We start from the raw sequence: 23,810 nt of genomic DNA, 5'->3' as shown, positions 1-23,810 counted from the left end.
ATTAAGAGCATTTAAAAAGATATGAGGGGATTGAGAACAAACGTAGACTAATAATTCACCCCACCCCCCAAACGAGCGGCCATTGTCCAATCAAATCAACTTCCCGATTTACATCTCCGACGGAGCTGGCGTCTTCTTGACCCATACCTCGCCGATGGGATCGCCCTCTTCCGCAACACATTCCCACTCTCCCATTCCGTACGACTCCGGCGCACGGCGCATCCCGCGCCCGCCACCCCCGACGATCAGATTGCCGGGCCTGTATTTGGGATCCAGCTTCATCCGCCGGATGACCGAACCATGAACCCGCGCGGTGTGTGGGATGTCCCTCACCTCGCCGCAGGGAAGGGGCCACCGGATAGGCTTCCACGACCCGTCAGATTGGAGGTCCATTCGACGGAACGGCATGTACTCCATCTATAGATAGTAGTAGATTAGCAGCTTGAAGACAATACCCCAGTCTCGGAATTCCGAGTAAGGGGCGATGGGTTGATTCAGACTCACAATCTTCCAGCTCATAACTTGCGTGTAGCTCAGCCCCGAGCCAAACTCCAAGGAGTCGTGAATGAGTGAGACGTGGGCCTGGTGCATCATTTCGTGGAACGGGTGAAGGTGGTGATGGTTCTTCTTCTCATGCTCATTGTCGACGTGGGACCCGCTGAAGTGGCTCCAGTCGGTAGCATCCATGTTCTTTTCTTCCTCGGCACTCTCAGGGCTCGGGCTCGCGGCATCGATGTGGATATCGGGCACTCTCCCATTATTGCCGTCAGTCTGAACTCCAGAGCTCTGTGGCGGGCTGTTGAGGTATTCGTTGTCGAGCGAGGGGGTGCAGTCCAGCTCAACAAGCTTCTCGGGATCGAAATGAAGGCCTACGCGGTCATGTAAGAAGAGTGTAATAACCAAAGCAGGTCGATGACAAAGTGAGTGTAGAGGCAATAATAGCCATGTGCTGTCCGCGGGAAACACATCGACATACCGGCTTTCTGTGCCTCTCTAATCATGTAGGCCAGAGGTACGTGGCTTGCTGATTTACTGCCGGGTATGTACTCCCAGCCCTAGAAGACTCGGTTTAGCGACGATCACTACATAAGAGTCAGCGTCAAAAGGGGTCACATACTCCACCAACATCACCATGGCCACCAGCGAACCTAGTGGGGCGTTAGCGAAAGGCAAAGTTGATGTATAAAGTGGTACAAGAAGGAGCTCACCAAATCTCATCAATGTCCTGACAGTCATCCTCGGAGTCCGACTCGTACTCGAAGTCGACATGAGATGTAGAAGGGGCCTCCACCGAGCCGCGTGGCGTCCTGGACCTCGACCTCGAGTGAGGCCGGTAGGTCCGTTCGGTATCCGGTAGCCTCAACGTGTCCCTGCGCCCTCGTTCATCGGCGACGGAGCTTCGTGGTTGTTGCTGCGACGGTTGAGACACGGCCGACCTCCTGGCGCGGTATCTTTCGTTTGAGGTGGCAGCACAAGCGCCATTGGTACTAGTATTCTTACCACGTGACACGTTGAACTGAGGAACGTAGTGGTGGCGTTTATGTTTCTTCTCCTTTTCGGCGGCTCCTTGGTAGATCAGATCCTGGCGGAACTTGGCTCGCCGCTCGTCGATGCTGACACAATGGCGGATTACCTGAAATGAATAGTAATTTAGAGGGAGTCCTCGTCTCTACTAGGCCTGTCAAGAGCTCGCTTACCTTTGCGTTGGTCTTCGCCGTGTACGGAAACTTCGATCGCTGCATCCAAGCTGCCTCAAACCTCGGGACCGAGTTGACGGTATCGAAGAGGCCAAGGAACCGGATGCGCTTGACGGGCCGGCTAAAAGTCTCGCGGAACCCCTTCATGAAGCGGTACATCTCGCGCTTCTTGGCCACGCCCTCCTCCGAGTTCTCGGTGCGGCGAGCCTGCCAGCGTGAGAAAGCCTTCCACGCGAACACGACCATCTCCTCGTTGCCGTGCGACAAGAGGCCCACGTAGTCGAGCATCTCGGCCAGGAAGCGCGCGACGTAGGCGCCCCTGGAGAACCCGAAGAAGTAGATCTCGTCCCCGGGGCTGTAGAAGCGCATCAGGAACCGGTAACCGCCCACGACATGTTGGTCGAAGGAGCTACCCACGGCCGAGTCCTTCATCTTGAGGTACCAGGACCGGATACGAGCGGCAGCGCTCGTGTGCGTGAGAGAGCTAGACACGACATAGGTTCCGATCTACAAGGAGGTATGAGCTCCTGACAATGTCAAGCTTTTACAGCATAAGAGGAAATACACGTACACTATCATCAACATTAGCACCTTCGTTGAAGAACTTGTCATTGTACTTGGGGACATAGTTACCCTGGTTGATAGTAGTGATATTGATCGCCCGCTGTGCGGTCAAGACACCTGAAGATTTTCAGGATGTTTGAGTCGCTATCGTCTCCATGGAATTTGTTGCCGGTTCCATCGAAACAGAGCACCAGCTTACGAGGTGCCCGTCGAGTCTCTGTGTTGGGGTTCATTATGGGCTGGAACGTAGAGTCCTGTGAGTTGGAACGAAGCCGCCCAGTCTGAGCATTCGGGGCGAGATGCGACTTATCCATCATGGCTAATAGTTCGGTTCCAGTCTTCACACCCTCTTGAGGATTCTGATGTAAGTCGGGTCAGGTACCTTGTGCGTCCCAACGCGATGTGCGCTGTAATATAGACTACTACAATGCGCCCAGTGAGAATGTAGTCAAGTATGTAAGTTTGTTTGTCGTACGGTTGCACGACAGATTTGGCACGGTATTCTTGATACTTGTCAAGGTCACCACCACTCACAGGCGACAGAAGCTGCATGCTGCCGTAGCCTGACGGGAGGACCGTCCACTGGCTTGATCTTCTTCTGGATGCATGAACCTCGTCCCCCAAAGGTAGATCCGACGCGGGCTGCCATGTCTCGGAATAGTGTGGATTTGCGATCGACGCACAGCATCCTGAAGGCTAGCAAAAGTCACCGAGCGAGCTAGTATCATAACGGTAGCCCGTCGAGCTAATCACAACTTTAGTATCTTGAATATTGGATATGCCGCCGTGGTCGATGTGGTTACCCGTGGCGAGCCGGGATTGCCGTCTTCTTCACGAGCTACTGGAAGGGATCTAGTTGCCGCCTTGGGGCCTTCATGGGATTATTGGCCTTGGCGAGGTATAGTATCGTCAAACCTTACAGCCCGTACAATGCTTGAGCCGTTATATCGTGATATCGAAACTGACCTCAAGCGGTAGAGTGGCTTAGTCCAACATTCCTCCCGCTGCTCCAGTGATGCAGAGCCAACACCCCCAATACTTCTGATCTTCCTAACCTGCAATTCTAATTCGCGGGCTGTGTCTGTGCCAAAAGCTGGCTCATGATTTGCCAATTGGTGGCTGGCTTATCATGGCCGCATTAGGGGTCAATAGCTTCGGTAGCTGTTAGTGGCTGTTTCTTGTTAGCGTGTCCCAGCCGCCCGTTCTTGTCGCCGCAACAATCATGTCTTAGACCGCGTGACCCACTGCATGCTTGTTGTAACTTCACGATAATCACGGGGGTAGGTAGGGTATCCGCGACGGCTTTGACTGGCTGATCATTGGGATGTTCAGCTGCAATGAAGCCACGCCTCTCGACGGAATCGTAATAGATCTGCATGTCGGCTGCCCGAACAAGCAACGGCAAATGAGGTTGCAAACTTGTCAGGCATGCGGCACGAAAACTTTGCTTTTGCAGCTATCTTGGCATCAAGCCCTCAGACGCTGGCCGCCATGGCCAGGGTTTGTATTGAAGCGGACGATCCCTATCGACGCTGCCGGCGTTGCACCTACCCCGCTCAGGGATTGCCATATACGTCGTGTGGTCTCACAGCACAAGCCCGGCAAGACGCCGGCGGAATGCAATTGGACGATCAGATGGACCTCTGCCGTGACATGGACCAGCTCATCCCATGACGGGAACAGCAAAGCATACGGCATAGCTGGGGACCTTCTGGGAAACTCGTCCGAATCTACTCCCTGTTGTGTAAAGAAGAAATTGGGTGGCGCGCCGAGATTGTGTTGAAAATATCGATCGCTGTGACTTATATCGTAGATGCCCAGATGGCGGATGTGACATCTTGACACTGATTTGAAGTTCTCTGCCAATTTCACCTTTCAGTACTGAGTATACGAGCTACACCATGTCTGCAGAACTGAAGTCCTACGAGGCCAATGGAGCCCATGGCACCAATGGCACCAAGGGGAGCAATGGCACCAATGGCCACTTCGAGGAGCGCATGAACTCCGAGAGCTCGGTCGGCGTCGACAAGCCGTCAAGCAACATGTCAGGCCCCATGAAGAAGGAGAAGGCACCACCACTGCCGAAGCCGACTCGCGCAGGTGTCGACTCTTCCTTCGCACAGTTTGCGCAGCTGATCCACGCCTCGAGACGACCATTGCCGATTCAGAATGGGGATGGGACGTATACCGAAGCCAAGAAGCGGCCGGGCCTCAAGAAGGACTTGCAGGCTCTCACGCGGAGAGGTAGGTCGTTACCATTGCTGCTGCTGATCTAACATCACCTGCACCAGCAAAGATCCACTGACTGACATGGGCTCTGTTTTCCAACCATAGATGTGAGGACTGTCATAGATATCGTCAAGGGAAAGCTGAAGGGACCAATTATCGACGACAAGACCATGATCATGGAGAGGACGATCCAACTGGTTGCTGGTCTTCCTCACAACTCGCGTCTTCGAGAGGAATTAACGAACCAGTTCATCAATGAACTCTGGGATACCCTCGACCACCCGCCACTCCTTTATATCGGCGAAAAGCACCAGTACCGGATGGCAGATGGATCGTGGAACAACCCGATGAACCCCATGCTTGGAGCTGCAGGTTCCACATATGCACGATCGTACGTAAATATCCTTGAGCTCTGTGAAGCCTGGGGTACTCTTTCCCGTGATAAAAAGGGGTTCTGCTAATATCATTACGACAATCGTAGATGTCGTCCAGGGATCAACACATTGGGCGCGATGCCTGACCCTGAGTTGATTTTCGATTCCATCATGTGTCGGCGACAGTACCGCAAACATCCTAATAACGTATCGAGCGTGCTGTGGTACTGGGCCACCATCATCATTCATGTAAGCAACTACGCAGCTACTTATATGTAATGAAACTTGGAAGCAGTCATACTAACACGGGCGCAGGATCTGTTCTGTAAGCAAAACCTCCACACAGCGAAGCTAAAGATAGCGGCATACAGATGCCCAGAAATTGTGGAAGGACTGACCATTGTGATTTTCAGGGACCGACTTCACCGACATCTCGAAGACCAAGACATCCTCCTACCTCGATTTGTCGCCCCTATACGGCAGCAACCAAACTATGCAAGACTCGATCCGCACCTTCACGGACGGCAAGATGAAGCCCGACACGTATGCTGATAAGCGTCTGGTCGGCATGTTCCCGGGTGTCTCCGTTCTCTTGATTATGTTCAACAGAGTAGGCCTTGCTTGTCCTTGCCTGCCACCATGTTTGAGCATAGAATAGGCGATGCTAACATCCGCACCAGTTCCACAACTACGTAGCCGAGAACCTGGCAGCCATTAATGAGAACGGAAGATTCACCAAGCCCTCAGCAGACCTTGAAGATACCAAAGCCGCTGCGGCTTGGAAGAAGTACGACAATGATCTCTTCCAAACGGCGCGGTTGGTGACAGCCGGCTTGTATATAGTAAGTAGCACCCCGGGAACTAGTTGTAAGCAGAGTGGTCCGAAAGCTAACCAGGAGCCAATAGAACATTGTAGGTCTATACCGTCAAACTGAGAATCCCATTCCGGCTTGGGCTAGCAATGACTAACCCCTTGACCACCAGACTCTAGTCGACTATGTCCGACACATCGTCAACCTTAACCGTAAGTAGCGATTGCCTCAGGTGCGCGTAAGGTTTAGAACTCAAGTTAGCTAACTGGAAGATGACAGGAAGCAACACCACATGGACTCTGGACCCCCGTGCCGAGATGGGGAAGAACGCCGGAACGTTCGCCGGATCCGAACGAGGAACCGGAAGCATGGTGTCTGCCGAGTTCAACCTCGCCTACAGGTGGCACTCTGTAAGTGACACCGAAGAATATCATCCAACTGGACTTGGTTTTGATGTCGTCCCAACCCTCATTGAGAGGATGAATAATTGCCAATGAACGGAGGCTGACATCCGAGTGATAGTGCATTTCGGACAAGGACGACAAGTGGGTTCAGGACTTCTACAGGGAGCTGTTCGGCAAAGACCCATTGAACCTGACCACGCATGACATGATGATGGGTTTCATGAAGTTCGAGAAGAGTATTCGTAAGTTGGATCCCAAACTATCACGCTGATCAGATTCAAGGTGCTGACTGACTCCATACAGCGGATGAGCCGTCCGAACGTACTTTCGGGGGCTTCAAGCGTGGTGCCAATGGCTTTTTCGACGACAATGACCTGGTGGAATGCATCGCATCGGCGATCGAAGACTGCGCCGGTTCCTTTGGAGGCAGGAACGTGCCACAGTCCATGAAGCCCGTTGAGATCCTCGGCATCCTCCAGGGTCGCAAGTGGAACGTCGCCGGGCTCAACGAGTTCCGCAAGCACTTCGGTCTCAAGCCGTACGAGAAGTTTGAGGAGATCAACTCTGACCCTGATATCGCCAACTCCCTCCGTCATCTCTACGAACACCCAGACTTTGTGGAGCTATACCCAGGTCTTGTTGCCGAAGAAGCCAAGGAGCCTATGGTTCCTGGTGTCGGTATTGCTGTAAGTTGATACTTGCGTATATATTTGATCCATCAACTGAGCTTGATCTAATTCCGCTGTTAGCCAACCTACACCATATCGCGTGTCATCCTTTCAGACGCAGTTTGTCTTACGCGCGGCGATCGCTTCTACACGACCGACTATCACCCGCGCTACCTGACGAGCTGGGGTTACAATGAGGTCGCATACGACCTCAACATGAACCAGGGTTGTGTGTTCTACAAGCTCTTCATCAGAGCCTTCCCCAATCACTTCAAGGGCGACTCCGTCTACGCCCATTACCCCATGTGAGTTATGCGAAAGCCAATTGAACATTCAAGACAAAGCTGACTCACCCAACTCAGGTGTGTCCCGAGCGAAACTAAGAAGATCCTAACCAACTTGGGCCGCGTCAACGACTTCAGCTTCGACCGACCCTCCTTCATTCCCCCGAGGGTCAACATCACCACGTACGGTGGAGCCGTACACGTCCTCAAGCGCCAGGACGTGTACAAGGTCACCTGGAATGAAGGGTTGTCGTTCCTCATGGGCGACGGCGGCAGCCGCTTCATGTTGTCGGGCGATACAGCATTCCATGCCGGCCAGCGCAGATGCATGCACGAGCAGATGTACAAGGACAACTGGCAGACAAGCATCAAGACCTTCTACGCCCAGATCACCGACAAGCTGATCAAAGAGAAGAGCTACAAGCTGGCCGGGAAGAACTTCGTCGATATCATCCGTGATGTCGGAAACATCGGCCCTGTGCACTTTGCGTCTCGTGAGTTTCTCCTGGATTTTCCTCATATGCTTGAGCTAACTGGAAGCAAAAGGAATGTTCAACCTACCGCTCAAGACCAAGGACAACCCCAAGGGTATCTACTCGGAGCACGAGCTTTATATGGTCCTCGCCATCATTTTCGTCTGTATCGTAAGTAATCAGAGCAACACACTGGTTTGGATCACTTCTATTACAGAAATCACTGACTGATAGCCCCTAGTTCTTCGATATTGATCCCGTAAAGTCCTTCCCACTGCGGCAAGCGGCAAAGGGGGTGGCCACGCAACTCGGCAAGCTCATTGAAGCAAACGTCAAGCTGGTGACCGGCATCGGCCTTCGCGGGATGTTTGCCGCCAAGCCTGACAAGAATGACCCCCTGGGGGCTTATGGCGTAAATCTGATCAAGGGTCTGCACAAGTCTGGGCTCAGCGTCAGCGACATCGCCTGGAGTCATCTGCTGCCCACTGCAGGAGCCAGTGTTCCCAACGTCGCCGAGGTGGTAAGCAACTGATATAATCCCATCGAACTGACATGGTTTACCAGGGGTTTATTGATTGACATATGTTGCAGTTCGCACAAGCCGTTGACTTCTACCTTGGTCCGGAGGGTGTGAAGCACATCCCGGAGATGCACCACATCGCCAACGCTCCTGCATCGGCTGAGACGGACGCGCTGCTACTCGGATACTGTATGGAGGGCATTCGCCTGGCGGGAACCTTTGGATCCTACCGACAGGCCGCTTCAGACGACGTCATTCACGAAGACGACGGTCGCGACGTCCGTGTCAAGTCTGGTGACCGAGTCTTCGTATCATTTGTCAGTACCCCCAGCTCCTCTGTTTGATCTTTTGATTCTCTGTCAGATTTCAGCCGCTGACTGGGTATGTTCCACTCATTGTAGGTCGGGGCAGCCAAGGACGTGAACCATTTCCCGAACCCCGAAGAGGTCAACCCCAGCCGGCCGCTGGATGCTTACATCCACTTCGGGCTCGGGCCGCATGCCTGCCTCGGACGCGACGCGGCTCAGGCGGCTCTCACCGAGATGTTCCGCGCCGTGTTCAAGCTCCGCAATGTCCGTCGGGCTCCCGGTCCTCAGGGAGAGCTCAAGAAGGTGCCGCGCCCAGGAGGGTTCTATGTCTACATGAGAGAAGATAGGGGCGCATACTTCCCGTTTCCTTGCACGATGAAGATCTGCTATGATGACTGAGACCTTGCTCAGGGTGCTCATGTAGGTAGGTGGGATGTTATGGTACGGATGAGTAAGCTAAGGAAGAATGACGTCCGGGTTGATTAATTGTGCATGTAGCACTCGTTGGAAACCAGTCTGTCCTTGCTAAGATAATAGGTAGAAGTTCAAGATACCACTCGTTATTCGCGTTGGAGGATTTTGACTACATAAGGTACATAGTTGCGGTAGTGTATTGAATGCGGGGTGAAAGTCAAGACTGCCCCTTCCAGCAATAGATCATGTCTTCCAATGTTGCCTCGTACCTTCCTCCAAGAGCCTGTCTGTCTGATGAACCTCAAGCCCACTTTCTAGCCTAGCATGCAACCGATGTAGTGCGTGGTTGCCTCCAGAGACTGCTGTGTGTGCTTCCTCACTACGGATGTTGGTGTGGAGAGAGCATTTGCCTGCCCATTTCTACAAGTAGGTGAACACTAGGTAAACTGCAGATGCACCTGCGCTACTTATGCACACTCTTGCATACTTACAGCTTCAGCAACCGTCGTATCCACGAGCCGGACACGACCCGACCAACGATCGTGCCAAGTTGATAAGCCCGTTCTGGGCAACCGCCCTTGAACGCAACTACCCCGGCTTTGGGCGGGGAGATGCGAGCGGGACGCCCATGAAGATCCCCGCAATGGCATCCACTGCCTCACAAGGTCTTATCAACATGAACTACTTGGCTTGCTTGAGAGGTCGAGGGTCCTCTTTTCGGATTTACAGTACCGGCAAAGTCTCTCGGAGACAAGAAGGTGGCAGGCAGTATTCCAAGAATTATGGACAGCAGCCATAATTGCCGCTGCCTCCCGGTAGTCCCAAGCCGCACATTGTTCCCCAAGGCTCGCTCACAATGTGACGCAAGCTGTCATTTTTATCGTCTCTTGTACATTCCATCTATATTCGTTGACTCGAGTGCGCTGCAAACTATACTCTTTTACCGGGGGATATGGATAGTCCCATGACTAACGAGGTGGTTGTGTGTACTTCCAAGAAGAAGGAGACAGCTCCGCGACCAATGAAGAGGCCCAGAGTCGCTGTCGCCTGTCAACGGTCAGTCTTCCTCAAACTGTACTGCTCTTAGTCCTTGAACCACGCATCCTAACACGGGCTCAATAGATGCAAGAGGAGAAAACAGATAAGTCCATCAATCTTGGACTTCTGAGAAATGAATGCCCACTGACAGTCTTGCTGCACAAATGCAATGGGCTGCATCCCTGTTTGAACTGTAAGCTTGACCATGAGACTTGCGTCACTTCATCCTCGGCTATATTGTGGCCAAGTTCCCTGGTATGGAGCAGCGCTTCCTACTTTAAAAACGTGCAGAAGGTGTTGCTGCTAAAGATCGGTTGCAGGCCAAGACTTTCAGGCCGACTGCATCTATCTCCCGCCCAAGTCGATGACTGTTCATCGAGACCACCGAGATCACCAGCAGAAGTCGGTCCAAGCTGTAGAAGACCGGGTAGCTGAGCTCGAGTCGATTCTTAGAAGGGAGGGTATAAGTGATACCCGCAACAAGCGTAAACGGCACACAGCAAATGGTGAATTTACCACTGTCCTCACCCCTGTCGAATCAGTCGAATACCCCACTGTTATACAATGGAAACCATCTCCAGCGCCCTCGGACTCTCGATCCGACATCGCGTCGCAGAGCCTCAGCCATCAGTCCAGAGTTGCTACTGGCACAGTGATGGATATCCTTGGTGACCTGTCAATCGAGGCTCCTGGGGCTTTCTTCGGGAGTTCATCGCAGATCACGATGAGCAGAGTGATTGCTAGCATTATTCAAGCTAGAAAAGCACGGGTAGACGCTCCGAAAAAAGCCCGCCTGGCAGCAACTGAGCCCAGATTCGGAAACCTCTGTATCGACCTCAGACAATGCGGCGAGATTTCCTCAGATATCGGCCGGGGTTGCCCAAAAGGCTATTCGATTGCTACCTGAGCCATTTTGCCACTTGTTGGCCTATTCTACAGACGTCCTTTATACATCTACTCCGTACTGAGCGCGATAATCTCTCCGACGTATTCTTGTAAGTTTCAGAGTCCTAAGAACACCTAACAATATTACTTACTTTGACCAGCACGAGTGTTTTGCATCTGGTCTATGCCATTGCAGGTCGGTACTTGGAGGCTGCTGGAGAAACCGGGACTTTTTCCCCCGATCAGCATCTGGCCGCAGCAATGAAAAACATGGATGAAATTATCCGGCTTCATGACATACGCTCAATTCAATTCCTGCTCCTGCTCTCAATATATAGTCTATGTTCACCCCGAGGACCAGGGGCCTGGACATATATCGGGCTGGCTATGAGGCAGTGCATTGACCTAGGTCTACATCGGAAAATGCGCAAGTCCGAATCGCTTTATGGATATGAGATGCGGAAAAGAGTCTTTTGGACTTGCTATTGCCTAGACCGCCAGGTATCTACTTCTTTAGGTAGGCCATTTGCCATATCAGATCGAGACTTTGATGTCGAGGTAAGCACCCTTCCGTCGCAAGTTCATAAGAATAAAGTTGACACTGCGTGTGTCAGCTTCCCCTAGATATAGACGAAGAGACCGAACACCTTGAAATGCTTCAAACGACGTACGAAGCGTCTGAATTGCCAGGATCCAGGATATCGCCGCAAGCACTGTCAATGACTGGGTTCATACACGTCTGTAAACTCCGCGTCATGGAGTCGCACATTCAGCAGTCCATCTACAGAGTCGATCAGCCCACTACTTTAACCGAGATGGAGGTTGAAGGCTTTCTCGAGAATCTTGAAGGATGGAAGTCACGTATCCCAGTGGATTTCATCTCACCTTCTCATATGACAGCCAGTTTCGGGTACAATACTTATGTGAGGCACTTCCCACTAGTGAGAATAACATGCATCTTCTTGAACACTGCTGATAACGTACGGTATAGATGCTTTACTATTACAAGTCCTTACATTACTTGTTGCGCCCTTTCCTTCTCTTGGGAGAGTTTCAGACTAAATTTGTTCGAAGATGCACCGATGCCTGCGGCGGCGTTTGTCGAACATATAAGAAGCTTCATCAAGCCATGCCCATTGGGTTCTCTTTCATCGATCTAGTTTCTGTGTTTTCCGCGGGAATGGCATTGATCTACTGTGTTTGGACCTCACCGAAAGATGTTCTCGGCATCAACAGCAGCAACGACATGAACGCCTGTAGCATTGTACTCTACATTATTACGGAACGCTTACCGGCCGCGCGGAAGTACCGGGACATCTTTGAAACGGTCAAGATGATGGTATCGGAGTCCATCGAAGAGAACCAATACGAAGCAAGACGACCCATTGCCAAATTACGATCGTTTATCCAAGCCGCTCTGCCTGAGCTCGACTCAGACCAAGATGAGCAAGGTAAGCTTTCGGCCATGATGTCGGACATGACAGGAGAACCTGCACCACGGAGCGAGAGCGCTTCAACTTCGTCGGCACCAACCGAATGCAACAATGCGGTTTCTATTGCTTCAGTGCAACCAAACCAGAGCCTTCCTCTGGACGGAATACCGCTCGACTTTGAGCAGGCTGACGCCTATAATGCCATGGATCTGCAATTGGGGATGATTTTCGCAGCACCTGGCATTGAGTGGACAGCCAAGACATGACCTGCATCGACGTAACCCTACGTTTTGACGGAACTGAAGCAGATGACTGAAGTTGTGAACATACTCCGCCATATGACTATCAGTTTTCAGCGATATAGGGGGAAATGAGCCGAGTCCGGTCTGGTTGCATACTTACATGGAGTTTTACCCTGAGCAGATATGGGAGCTCATGCGACCAGAAGTTTACTATCTCGATGCAGTCGTTTCAGTGGGAGATATATACCTCGGATGAGGGACTTTGTTGCAGATGCTCTGTACATTGAGTTGGGGTTGCGAAGAGGGGTACATGGGCTGAAACAAAACACTCACCATACCAACACCCACGGGGACCCATGGGGCGGGCGTGCACCGCGGCCGTCTATCACACCTCATTACTTCCATGGTTCCGAGGCTTGGGGTGGGCTCGCGGGCTTCTGCCGTGTCGATCTTGAAAATGAGCCCATCTCGCCGTGAGGCCTTATTAGCATGCATTAGGTATGCATATTGTCATCTGGTCCTTGAGGATGGTTGATCTTCGCTCCAACAAGTCGGGTGGGGCCTTTTTCGAATCTTGAAAGCAAGTGGAAGCCAGCATGGTACCATATAACAACTCGGAGTTATACGAGACGATCATTTCCAGTTTCGCGTATGGTCATGTTGACCTTTCATATTTGACCTGACTCTCTCTCCTTATTTTGCTCCTTTGGTCTGTGGCAATCTGGGGGAGAAGCGGGAATGAGATGCTTAACTCCAACAGCGGCATTTGATTCAGTCACACATGAAAGCTTAATATCGGATGAAACTTTTCTCTGCCTGTACAGCGTTTTGACTTTTCCAACTGTTTGGTTTGAGTTCCTTGTACGTGTCCCCGATACCTACTCTTTACGGCTTGTATTTATGTATCGTAGCATCCCTCTTGTTCTTTTACGCGTTTCTTCCCCTGTCATACATCTGTTTTCTCAACCCATTGCGCATCATAACCCCGGCGGACATTGAAAGGAAGGGGGTCAGGGGAAAAAGGACAGTCCCGGTAATAAATTATTTACACCGCAATTTGGCAACCAAGTTCAACTCCATATTCGCAAACATGAGGTGGTCTCCCAATCTAGCCTCGCGGCTGGCAGCATCCTCTGTCCTCTGGTCTGCTGCTTCACTTTTAGCAGCCCCTATTGCCGTCGCTGGCGCTGCCAACGCGGCGGCGGCCGCCGTCGCGCCATGGCCCAACGGACCCTTCGTCACCTCGGACCGCTGGGTGACGGACAAGTCGGGCAACATCGTCACGTACGCGGGCGTCAACTGGCCGGGTCACATCGACGTCATGATCCCCGAGGGCCTGCAGTACCAGTCCATAGCGTCCATCGTGTCCAAGATCAAGTCGCTCGGCATGAACGCCGTCCGGCTGACCTTCGCCATCGAGATGATCGACCAGATCACCCACAAGGACATCCCCATCTCCAAGGCGTTCACGGATGCGCTCGGGCAGGAGCAGGGGACGGCGGTGCTGCAGAAGGTGCTGAAAAATCACCAGGGGCTGTTTGACGAGAACACGACTAGGCTGCAGGTTTTCGATGCCGTGGCTGCTGAGTGTGCTAAGCAGCAGATCTACGTCCACCTCGATAACCATGTTTCCAAGGCTGGGTGGTGCTGCACCCCCTTGGATGGCAACAGTTGGTTTGGTGACAAGTACTTCTCGGTGGACAACTGGAAGCGGGGAGTGGCCTACATGGCCAATCACGTAAGTCTTTTTCTTTTTGTTTTCTCTTTCCTTTTCTTTCCTCCTTTTACCCCCTTTTTGCAATGCGATACTTGCTTAAAACTGAAAACAATAGCTAACACCGAGAAACAGGGCAAGAACTGGCCCAACCTCATGTCCATAGCCCTCCGCAACGAGCTGCGCGGCCCCATCCTAAGCCGCGGCAAGCCGGAGCCCTACAACTGGGACACGTGGTACACCCGCATGCGCGAGGGCGCCGACGACGTCTTCAAAGCCAACCCGGACCTGCTCATTTTCCTGTCCGGCCTGGACAGCGACAAAAATATCGGCCCCGTGGTGAACCAGCAGCCCGGCAAGCCGCTCGCCGGCGGCGGCGGCGCCAACTTCAGCCGCGCCGACTTCAAGGGTACGGCGACGACAAGCTCGTCCTCGAGCTGCACTACTACGACATCCTGCGCGGCAGCGAGCCGCGCGACTGCGACCAGGTGGGCCGCGAGCTCGACAACGCCGGGTTCTCCGCGCTCGGAAACGCGTCATCCGGTGTCGCAGAAGCGACGAACCGGTTTCCCGTGCTCCTGACCGAGTTCGGCTTTCCTCAGGATAACAGAACGTACACCCAGACGATCCACCGGTGCACCGAGCAGTTCCTGGCGGACCGGCAGGCCGGCTGGACCATCTGGCCGCTGGGTGGCAGCTACTATGTCCGCGAAGGCAAGCAGGACTTCGACGAGCCGTGGGGCCTGCTGACGCACGACTGGAGCGACTGGCGGTCGCCCGAGCACATCCAGAACGGATTGCGGTCGCTGATCCAGGCGAGCCTGGCGGCGTCAGGAGGGCGGGCTCCTGCTGCTCCGGCGAAGGACCAAGACCAGGACGGTGGTGATGGGAAGGAGAGTGGTGGTATGCAGCGACGGTCCGCGTCTTCCATGGGACTTTCGATAGCGCCGCTTGGGCTGTGGGCGGCTATGACGTACGGTATTGTTGCGTTGGGTTTGTGATTTAGGAATGGCAAGGTAGATCTCTCATTAATATCGTTAATATATCGTCAAAAAGCCGAAAGGAGAAAGACAGTTGAAATCGTCCCCAATCCAAAATACCTATTCGTTGTCCGCCCTCATACTCATTATTATGTCCACCGTTTATCCATTCTTTGTTCTATACCTCTTCATTCATTATCGTCCACTCTCTCCTCTGAGTGCTCATAATATCTCGTCATGATACCCCTTTTTCACGAAGTGAGACCATTTCCGCTGGGCTGATCAAGCTCCGGGCACAGCACCTCCAGGTTGTGCAAGCTGGCATTGGTCGCCGTCACGCCCGGCGCGGCGCAAAGGACCGGACCAGGCCGTTATCAACGCTGGTCCACTCGGGCCAGCCCACCTTGGCGCTCATGGTGGCGGGGTCGCCCGAGCTCGCGACAAAGGTCAGCCACGAGTCCTGCATGAGGGCGCTCGTCTGGCGCTCGAACTCGGTCGGGGCGCCGCCGTACAGCTGGTACGTGCCCATGATGAGCGGGAGCTCCGACTCGTGGTAGGCGCCCAGAAAGGGTTTGGGCGCGATGTCGGTGAAGTTGCCCGAGTACACGTAGCGGTAGACGGGGAGGCCAGCCGCGAGACGGTCGCTAGAATCCACCCCCGCGTATGAGTAAAGTGTCCTTGCCTTGTGATGTAGGTAGGAGTGCGGCAAAGTACTTACGCAGCTGATTTGTAGGCAGGGCAGAAGAAGTAGCCAAAGGCCACAGCGTTGGCCAGTGTGTCATTGATACCGTTGATACCCAACGGCACGAATGCATTCCCATCTTGTGCATTGGTGCCGATCAAGGTAGGCTGTTCACAGTGTATATTAGTATCCTAGTCCAAAAGCCGCCGGAAAGGGAGTACTGATAGTGGAAGCTACGCTCGGCAGACAAGGCAAGTTGCTGCCGCTTAGAATGGATCGATGGTAGCACTTACAAGCTTGGCGATCTTGCCCGACAATGCGCGCGCGTTGTAGTCGGCGAAGAATGTTCTATCGTCAACGATAGGGGTGAAGGCGATGATTGGTTGGGTCAAGCTATCTTGGTACTCCTGCAGGAAATTCTCAATGGCGAGGGCGTCGACCTTGCGTATGCAAGCGAGCTCCGCGGCGGGATCGAGGTTGCCGCAGCCGACGTGGGCCGCCACGAAGCTGAAGTTGGAGTGTGAGACGTCGGCGGTGGCGGTATACAAGATGGGCGCCGGGAAGAACTCGCTGCCCGAGTCCATCAGCTGTGTGTTAACAATGGGGTCATCGGGGTACGCGTATCCGTAGGTTCCGACTGAGATGGCGCCGGCGCTCTGGCCCCAGAGTCCGATGCGTGTGGTGTCGCCCCCGAACGCCGCGATGTTGTCGCGCACCCACTCCACGGCGGCGCGCTGGTCCAGCAGTCCGGGATTCTCCTCGTTGGCGGGCAGGCCCGCGGCGTTGGGGAAGCCGAAGATGTTGAGGCGGTAGTTGAACGTCACCACGATGTGGTCCTGCGTGCGTTGTACCCATTCGGCCGGGACCAGGTAGGGTGAATCTTCGCCGCCATACTGGAAGCTTCCCCGTAGATGAATATGATGACCGGCAAGTTCTTCTTCTGGGCGCCACGCGGCGCCCATACACTGACTGTCAAACAGTCCTCAGAGATTGGACCTGGGCTGCCGACCAGACCATCCGGGAGGTACTGTGGCACTATCTGGTCATGAAATGTTAGTGATGTTTGTCGCATACTGTATGCATGATACCGCCGGCTTGGTCGCATTAAATTCACCCAAATACTTGGCCAGCGGCTGCGGAGGCGCAAAGCGAAGGTCCCCAAGGGGCGGTTGCGCATACGGAATGCCAAGAAACTGGCGAACGCCGGGGGGTCGCTGAGTCTACCAACCCGTTTATGGCACCATCTCGAAGCTGCACCTTGAGGTCGGGAGAACATGTAGTCCGCTTAGTGACTGGGTTAGCGCTCGCAACAGATGCCAGCAAGAGCAGCAGCGTGAAACCCCCTGAAAGATGCATCCTCAGTTGAGACTGCGGTGGTCACGAAAGTCCCTGTCGATTTTTCATGGTGTTCAGGAGATCGGCAGACCTGGGTTCTTTATAGCAGCTCATCGTGACTGGTACCAGCCTCTCAGCACCCCGTCTGCTCTTTAGATTACCTCCCTGGTTTAGGATCCGGGAGATTGATAGTGGAAGCCAGCTTTTCATTTCACCTGTAGTATAAGGCGTGGTAGCATGGGCTCGTGTTTCCCATAAACGGCAAACCACCTGACCTAGGGGGCCTTTTAGGGGTCCTATCGCGAATACGGCACACGCTGCTTACCACTAGCGCTTTGGCTCCCTTGGCTGTACAAAAGGGGTATCGCACCTGGCGTCGACTACCCGTGAAAGTTCACGTGGCGTTTGTGTGGGGATTGGACGAGGAGAAAGTTGTATGAGCAGTACTCGTTCGTTCAATGTTTTGATACTGTGGTTGAAGATCAAGGCATAACTGATCCCTCGATCGATAGCTGCCGGGCACTCGCCTCATGCTCCTCGAAATGAGAAGGCGCACAGTAGATCGTCCTCAAGCTGGCAACCGCGAGGTTAAGTTCCTCAAAAGAAAACAGAAAGAGAAAAGAAAAACAATGATAGAACAGATTTCCGTTCCATAAGAATCCCGGTCGCTTGGGCCATTAGGCAGGGAGCGCTGGCACATATAGAACTTTGTTGTCTTCGGTACGAAGCAACGGGGCCACGGCCCGCTCAGCGCCAACACGAACCCTGTTGAGGTCTCTGCGATAGCAATTTTGATGAACACCTTCTTTGCAATATCGTCGCCGGCCTAGACTTGACCCGGCGAGGTCTTAACACCCAAACACCCCGGCGTGATGAGAACCAATCAGAATTCGGGTTGCACCGCGGTCGAGAATTCTGCGTACTGTGTCTATACGACCAACGAAGGCTGCTCAATGTAATGTGCGTCTACAATCCGGTGTTCTGTACCTATAATCCGATGTATCATACCATCGGTACAGATATTCCGTCATGAAGATGTCGGGGTAGCGAGATACCAGAGCGAGACTGGCAAGGTCTTTGTTGGACTTGGACATGAAACTGATGACCATCTGGGTGATCTCGATAGGATACTTGACCAAAGACGGCATCTTGCATGGGGATGAAGCAGCTGCAGGAGACTCTGCAGAATGGATAGACAGCGACCGGCGTTCTTGTATTATGGGAAAAGTGCGAAGCGGTAGTCTGTTGTTTTCCTGGTGTTTGTCACTCCCTGCCTGGCCTGCCGCCTACCTTCTAGGCTGCCAATCCCCACTGGGATAAGTGATTCCCATTCCCGTAAATGATGCCATGCTGAGTTGACGGGTTGCGTCCTGAACTGCTCTCAGGGAGGCTACAACAGCTCGTGGTGTTGCGGAAGCGTATTGCATATGTAGAGAGGAGTGTTTCCACGTTGTACTTGGCCTTTTCAAGTGTAGATGATGGTTGGGACTGGAGCTCAAGAAATACAGCGGATCTTGGACGTGCCTTAGCGCCATCATCGTTGGGCAGTTTGCCTGGGAAGTCTCCACTATTTTATCAATCACACACCATCTTCTGAAATCTCATGAGTCAACCGACAGACAGGCCTGATTCAAAATCCGGCTTCACTTCTTTGCCTCTGTTGATGAAATCTGATTTGTGAGATCTTCCTAAGGAAGACCCCCGATACTGCAAAACGGAACAGGGATTTGCGGCAAGCATGACGGAAGCTTCGAAGGCGGCGGCGTGCAACCGTTGTCAAGAAAACCCTGGCACCCTCGACCTACGAGGGGCAGAACGAGTATGCCCGTAAATCAGCCACCCCTCCCCCTATCCCCTACCTGGGCCCTCATCCTCTCCCCTATTCCCAAACTCCTTTTTTTCTTTCTATCTGACTACGACACAGCCACTCATACCTCCAATTCAGTTTGCCCATTGTTACTGACACCGGCCCCAAAACACAGGCAATGTTTCCGCGCCTACGTCGGCAACAAGACCATCAAGCGCATGGAGCAGATGCAGCGTGAGACGCGCAACTCGGGCAGCAAGCTGCCCATGCGTCCCCAGCGCTACCTCCTCGCCCTGTCCTGCGCCGGCGCCTCGTCTACCGCGCTGCTGAACCTGCTGCACGACAACCTCGCGCGCCAGCAGGCGCCGCAGTCGGCCAAGGGGGTCAAGGGCGGCAAGGGCGGCGGCCAGCGCGTGCGCTTCGAGATCGTCGTCGCGTGGGTGGACTGCGACCTGAGCCGGCCCCCTCCTGTCTCTCCTTCTGCCGATAGCGAAGCTACCGCTGAAAAAGAGACGCAGACGCAGACGCAGACGGAAACGGAAGCGGACGCGGCGTGGCAGCGCTACCAAGCCCGCTACCCATCCTTCACCTTCCACCGCATCCCGCTGTCCTCGGCTCTGAGCCTGCGCACCAAGTCCATTGACTGGTCGTCCCTACCACCGCTGAACGCGGACCTGACAGCGCCGCACGAGCAGCTCGCGGATCTCCTGTACACGCGCCTCGCGACCCCGAGCTCGCGCGCCGACGTGCAGCGCCTGCTCGTGCGCCACCTCCTGATGGACGCGGCCGTGCGCGAGGGCTGCGACGTCCTTCTATTGGGCACTAACACGACCGCCTTGGCTGAGCTGACACTGTCCGAGACGGCCAAGGGTCGTGGCTTCTCGCTGCCTTGGCAGGTCAACGACGGACCCTTCCGGCTACCCTCTTTCGCATCGTACTTGTCGTCGGGCCAGGGCGAGCAAACAACAACAAGCACTACAGAATCGGAGGATGAAGCACCGTCGAAACTGTCCATCTACCACCCGCTACGCGAAATCTTCCGCAGCGAGCTGCAAACCTACATAACCCTAACCACCCCGCCCCTAACCGACCTCCTCCCCGCCTCCACCACCTCCCCCGCCGCCGGCGCCGCCGTCGTGTCCCACAAGGACCTCAGCATCGACGAAGTCATGTCGCGTTACTTCGCCGAAGTCGAGGTCAACTACCCGTCCGTGGTCGCCAACGTGGTGCGGACGACGGGCAAGCTGGAGCGACCCGGCGGCGCCGCTGCTGAAGACAAGAAGCCTATTATTACTACTGCCGATGATAACACTACGCGCTCGCATCAGAAGCAATGTGGTCTATGCGGCATCGTGCTCGACGAGGTGGGCGATGCGCGGTGGCGTGGCGAGCTGGGCGAGCAGGCGGCCGAGGTCGAGGAGAGGAGGGGGAAGCTGTGCTATGGCTGCAGTCGGTCCGTGAATGGCTGATATGGAGGGAATACCCTTGAGACTGAAATTACCAAATAGAAAATCAAGGCCTTCTCCAACTATGCAGACTTGGGATATAGGTATGATATATGAAATGCGGTTCAATGAAATTCAAGGCTCGTATTTTCCGCTCTCGCTAGATAAATATACAGGGACCCATCTACCCTCCTTGAACCCCCTGAGGTAAGTATGTAACAGCCACTATGAAAACCACGTAAATATATCTCTTCCCTATATACCAACAATGCCAGAAACGCCAGATGGTAGTATAGATTTTCTCTATCCGCTATGGTCGTCTCCCATATAAAAACACGCTCCTATATCCGCCTCCTTTCTCCGTTTTTGTACATCAGGGCCAGTTGGCATGGCATATATCTTGAATGTGCTGGGGGATCATCATATACACCGTCCCCATCCCATTTTTCCCAGATCCCTTTTCCTTCTCCGCAAGAGGCCCGGGGTGCTGTGGCGTGTCGCGGCATGGAAACCGCCTCCTTCTCTATTATTCATTCTCTTTTTCTACAAGTGTTTTTTTTCTTTGCCGTTTTCTTCTCTTCAAGCTTTGGGGGCAGGGAGGTAAGAAGAAGGCAATATCCTGGCCTCGAACTTGCGCATGAGCTTGTTGGTCTGCTCGGCCAAGCTGAGCGTCAGGATGGTGTGCGGTAAGATGCGGGCCAGGTGCGGCAGGAAGCCCTTGTAGATGGCGAGCAGGCCCTCGGTGCGTATCGTCTTGCCGAGGCAGTCGAAGACACCCTTGTACAAGTTGCCGTTCTGGTTGTAGAGGCGCGACATGATGGTGTCTGCAGGAAGCAAAACTTGTTAGCACTGAGTCTTTCATACGTGGCAAGCGCACAGAGAGAACTCCATCTGAGATTCTCGCGGTAAATAGGGGGACTAGACTTACCCGGAGGGTGCATAAACACACAAACCACAAAACCGCTCACGGCGCTGCTAGCCAAATGCAGCGGCGCGCCCTCCTCCATGCCCAAATGCCGTACCAGCCGGCGCTTCGCAAAGAAGTACGTGGGCAGCTGCACACTGCTCCCGAACCCGGTGCGGATCATAGCAGCCCCAACTCCGCGGTACAGTCCCCGAATCCCCTCCGCGCCGTAAATCTGTCGCAGACCGTCGAGGGCGTTGCGGTATTTATGCTGCGTGCCCACGGGCAGGAACGGACTGAAGCTCTGAAGGCGCGTCTTGACCAGGAAGAACGGCGAGCCCGCGGCGGCGCCGATGATGCCCGACGACGCGCCGCAGAACATGTTGACGCCCAGGCTCTGGACCTTGGCGTCGCCCTTGAACAGCAGCGGCGTCAACGTCGAGCGCATCGGCTCGTAGAAGCCCAGGCGGCACCCGTTCAGCAGCACCTGGTAGATGTACGCGCACCCGATGCCGCGGTAGATGCCCTTGAGCCCCTCGTTCCGCACGATGACGCTGACGCCGTGGATGGGGCCCCGGTAGTGGTGCGGCTGGTGGCCTTTCGTTTGGAGTTCGCCTTGCAGTTGCATTCTGTCGGTTGCGCGCGCATGTTGGTTAGCTTTGTTCCTCCCTCCATGAATGATCGCAAAGTGGTTTTGTTTGCGGCATGCCAAATTGCTCGCAGACAAGGCGCATGCACACACACGCCCAATGACGGCAAGCAAGTGGCAATCAAAGTGTAGAAAACTTACCGAATCTTGACTGTCTCGAAGGGATGCGTGGCCGTGACGGCGCCGCACGCGGCGATACCGCCAGCTATGAAAGCTCTAGATAGGTGACCTCATCGTCAGCTTATGGGGTCCCTTGGTCGCGCGCGCAGCCAGCGAATTGGGTAGGGATGTGTGGCAGCTTACCCGCCAGTTGTCGACATGTTTGCGGTCGTCTCTCTCTTCCCACAGCGCGCGCACACACTCCACGCAACACAGGTGACAACGTTTGTGTTTTAGTTTGCTTCGTTTGTTGGTTACACTAGGAGTAGTCGTCGATCGGTTATTCGAGGGAGAAGGAAAAGAGAGAGAGAGAGAGAGTGAGTGAGTGAGTGAGTAAGAGCTTTCTTTGTGCTGCGTCAAATTGCCCACAAGGGACAGGACCCCGAATTCAAATGTTGCGACAAAGCTCCGATGTAGGACTAACCCACTCGGTATACGACGGGCTATCGTTGAAATGGGACCCAGTGGATATATCCTTCTGGTTCGGTCGCATAGGTACGTAGGAGGAGGAGCACTTGTATGCACGAAGAAAGTAGAAGGGCCGGAGGAGGATACCCAGTGCAGTATCAAAATTAGATCGTCGTGCACAGCATGGAGTTGATAGTGAACGGGAATAGTGAAAGTCAAATATTACATGTCAAGCTTTCATTGGTAAGCACAATTGCTGACGGTAACCCGACTCTTGGGGTTCGATTCATACCCAGAGGATCGGGTCTCAGCTACCCCGTCAGCCTCTCTCGGCCGTCTGGGCAGCATTGGAGCGTTGGAGCATTGGAATTCCCTCTTTAGTGAATGGTCCGAACTCGGTAGGGTCCCCTGCTGTGGGGGAGAACTGGCCTGTTGTTGGCTTATCCTAGCAGTAGTTTCAGCGTACCACGGCAGCCAACAACCACCCGCAGTACAGCAAGTACATGAGGCGGTCGTAGTCGGCTTAAAGACGGCGCAAGCAACTTGGCGATCGAGGGCGAGTACCGCAGCTAAAAAGCAAGCAGGTCTGGTTTAGAGCTTGCGGCTTTAATAGGTGGGGACGTCATCATGTCGATCTTACCATGTCATCTGCCTTGCTGGTACACTTGACGTATCCAAGACCCCAGAGGGGGTTTACTAGACGAATGGTAAAGTAGCTATCCTAATGTCAACCCAGGACCATGTACATAACCGCCAGCATATCTCTACCAAAGGAATTGGTTTAACATGGAATGGCGCACTATACTCCCCGACTATATACTGCCCGAGTGCATATTGTCCGAGCATACTGGTGTATTGCCCGAGTATCATCTTCCAAGCATTGAATTGCGTAGCGGTATTATACTCCTGTTACAGCTGGTCGTCCCTGGTCCCATCGGCGAAAAGCTGCCTGGAATTCAACATGGTCCCGCTTCACGATATGAAAAATCGGTCACTCTTTGGACCGAAAGGCTGCAGTGTAATAGACATTTGTATTCTGTCCCTGGTGTCATCATCTGTGCTGCAACTTATTAAGTAGCAACTTTGGTCCTGGAACAACCTGTATATATGCATGCGTACTTTGATCCATCCGGTCTTTTGCTGTGTCGTTCTCTCTCTCTCTCTCTCTCTCTCTCTCTCTCTTTCCCTGCCATCAGCCAGCCTCGTATTTCCGGCTGCCTGCGCATGCAGTTCTCCTGATTAGCCTTGGCTTACCCAGTAAAGCAAACTCCTGCCCATGCATAACAGGACCTACAATATGCACCAAATCCTTCCCGCTATGCCCTTGGCCTCGAGAACGTGATACCTGCCATAGACTGGGAAACACGCGCAATGAGACGTAA

At 53.7% G+C, this 23,810-nt stretch overlaps 7 protein-coding genes across 7 annotated transcripts; 4 read left to right on the top strand and 3 right to left on the bottom strand.

Annotated features, from left to right (window-relative positions):
* Nucleotides 1-108: 108 nt before the first annotated feature.
* Nucleotides 109-2,494, bottom strand: PG986_014855 (uncharacterized protein; the record flags this gene model as incomplete). Its single annotated transcript, XM_066851077.1, has 8 exons — nucleotides 109-417; nucleotides 505-869; nucleotides 965-1,055; nucleotides 1,118-1,148; nucleotides 1,209-1,633; nucleotides 1,698-2,204; nucleotides 2,269-2,378; nucleotides 2,461-2,494. The coding sequence occupies 8 exons, from the start codon at nucleotides 2,492-2,494 to the stop codon at nucleotides 109-111; spliced, it is 1,872 nt and encodes a 623-aa protein (XP_066693315.1).
* A 1,668-nt stretch (nucleotides 2,495-4,162) lies between these two features.
* Nucleotides 4,163-8,732, top strand: PG986_014854 (heme peroxidase; the record flags this gene model as incomplete). Its single annotated transcript, XM_066851076.1, has 17 exons — nucleotides 4,163-4,505; nucleotides 4,596-4,881; nucleotides 4,972-5,113; nucleotides 5,180-5,189; nucleotides 5,278-5,474; nucleotides 5,545-5,706; nucleotides 5,771-5,776; nucleotides 5,849-5,888; nucleotides 5,956-6,086; nucleotides 6,199-6,322; nucleotides 6,384-6,766; nucleotides 6,830-7,053; nucleotides 7,111-7,526; nucleotides 7,579-7,676; nucleotides 7,747-8,025; nucleotides 8,097-8,342; nucleotides 8,427-8,732. The coding sequence occupies 17 exons, from the start codon at nucleotides 4,163-4,165 to the stop codon at nucleotides 8,730-8,732; spliced, it is 3,393 nt and encodes a 1,130-aa protein (XP_066693314.1).
* Nucleotides 8,733-10,105: 1,373 nt separating this feature from the next.
* PG986_014853 (uncharacterized protein) lies at nucleotides 10,106-12,369 on the top strand (the record flags this gene model as incomplete). Its single annotated transcript, XM_066851075.1, has 5 exons — nucleotides 10,106-10,554; nucleotides 10,599-10,780; nucleotides 10,832-11,007; nucleotides 11,295-11,593; nucleotides 11,662-12,369. The coding sequence occupies exons 1-5, from the start codon at nucleotides 10,150-10,152 to the stop codon at nucleotides 12,367-12,369; spliced, it is 1,770 nt and encodes a 589-aa protein (XP_066693313.1). The 5' UTR covers nucleotides 10,106-10,149.
* Nucleotides 12,370-13,435: 1,066 nt separating this feature from the next.
* PG986_014852 (glycoside hydrolase family 5 protein) lies at nucleotides 13,436-15,060 on the top strand (the record flags this gene model as incomplete). Its single annotated transcript, XM_066851074.1, has 3 exons — nucleotides 13,436-14,083; nucleotides 14,195-14,398; nucleotides 14,452-15,060. 3 exons carry the CDS (start codon nucleotides 13,436-13,438, stop codon nucleotides 15,058-15,060), a joined length of 1,461 nt encoding a protein of 486 aa, XP_066693312.1.
* Nucleotides 15,061-15,373: 313 nt separating this feature from the next.
* PG986_014851 (carboxylesterase-like protein) lies at nucleotides 15,374-18,204 on the bottom strand (the record flags this gene model as incomplete). Its single annotated transcript, XM_066851073.1, has 6 exons — nucleotides 15,374-15,683; nucleotides 15,758-15,888; nucleotides 16,015-16,686; nucleotides 16,810-16,941; nucleotides 17,382-17,436; nucleotides 18,065-18,204. The coding sequence occupies 6 exons, from the start codon at nucleotides 18,202-18,204 to the stop codon at nucleotides 15,374-15,376; spliced, it is 1,440 nt and encodes a 479-aa protein (XP_066693311.1).
* A 590-nt stretch (nucleotides 18,205-18,794) lies between these two features.
* Nucleotides 18,795-20,332, top strand: PG986_014850 (uncharacterized protein; the record flags this gene model as incomplete). The annotated part of the gene is made up of 2 exons (XM_066851072.1): nucleotides 18,795-18,883; nucleotides 19,039-20,332. 2 exons carry the CDS (start codon nucleotides 18,795-18,797, stop codon nucleotides 20,330-20,332), a joined length of 1,383 nt encoding a protein of 460 aa, XP_066693310.1.
* A 555-nt stretch (nucleotides 20,333-20,887) lies between these two features.
* PG986_014849 (uncharacterized protein) lies at nucleotides 20,888-22,181 on the bottom strand (the record flags this gene model as incomplete). Its single annotated transcript, XM_066851071.1, has 4 exons — nucleotides 20,888-21,132; nucleotides 21,237-21,841; nucleotides 22,003-22,077; nucleotides 22,165-22,181. The coding sequence occupies 4 exons, from the start codon at nucleotides 22,179-22,181 to the stop codon at nucleotides 20,888-20,890; spliced, it is 942 nt and encodes a 313-aa protein (XP_066693309.1).
* Between the last annotated feature and the right edge of the window lie 1,629 nt (nucleotides 22,182-23,810).

Source organism: Apiospora aurea, assembly GCF_038362705.1.
Source record: "Apiospora aurea strain CBS 24483 chromosome Unknown utg000010l_segment0_segment0, whole genome shotgun sequence".
Lineage (NCBI taxonomy): Eukaryota > Fungi > Ascomycota > Sordariomycetes > Amphisphaeriales > Apiosporaceae > Apiospora > Apiospora aurea.
This window is presented reverse-complemented; position numbering and strand designations above follow the sequence as displayed.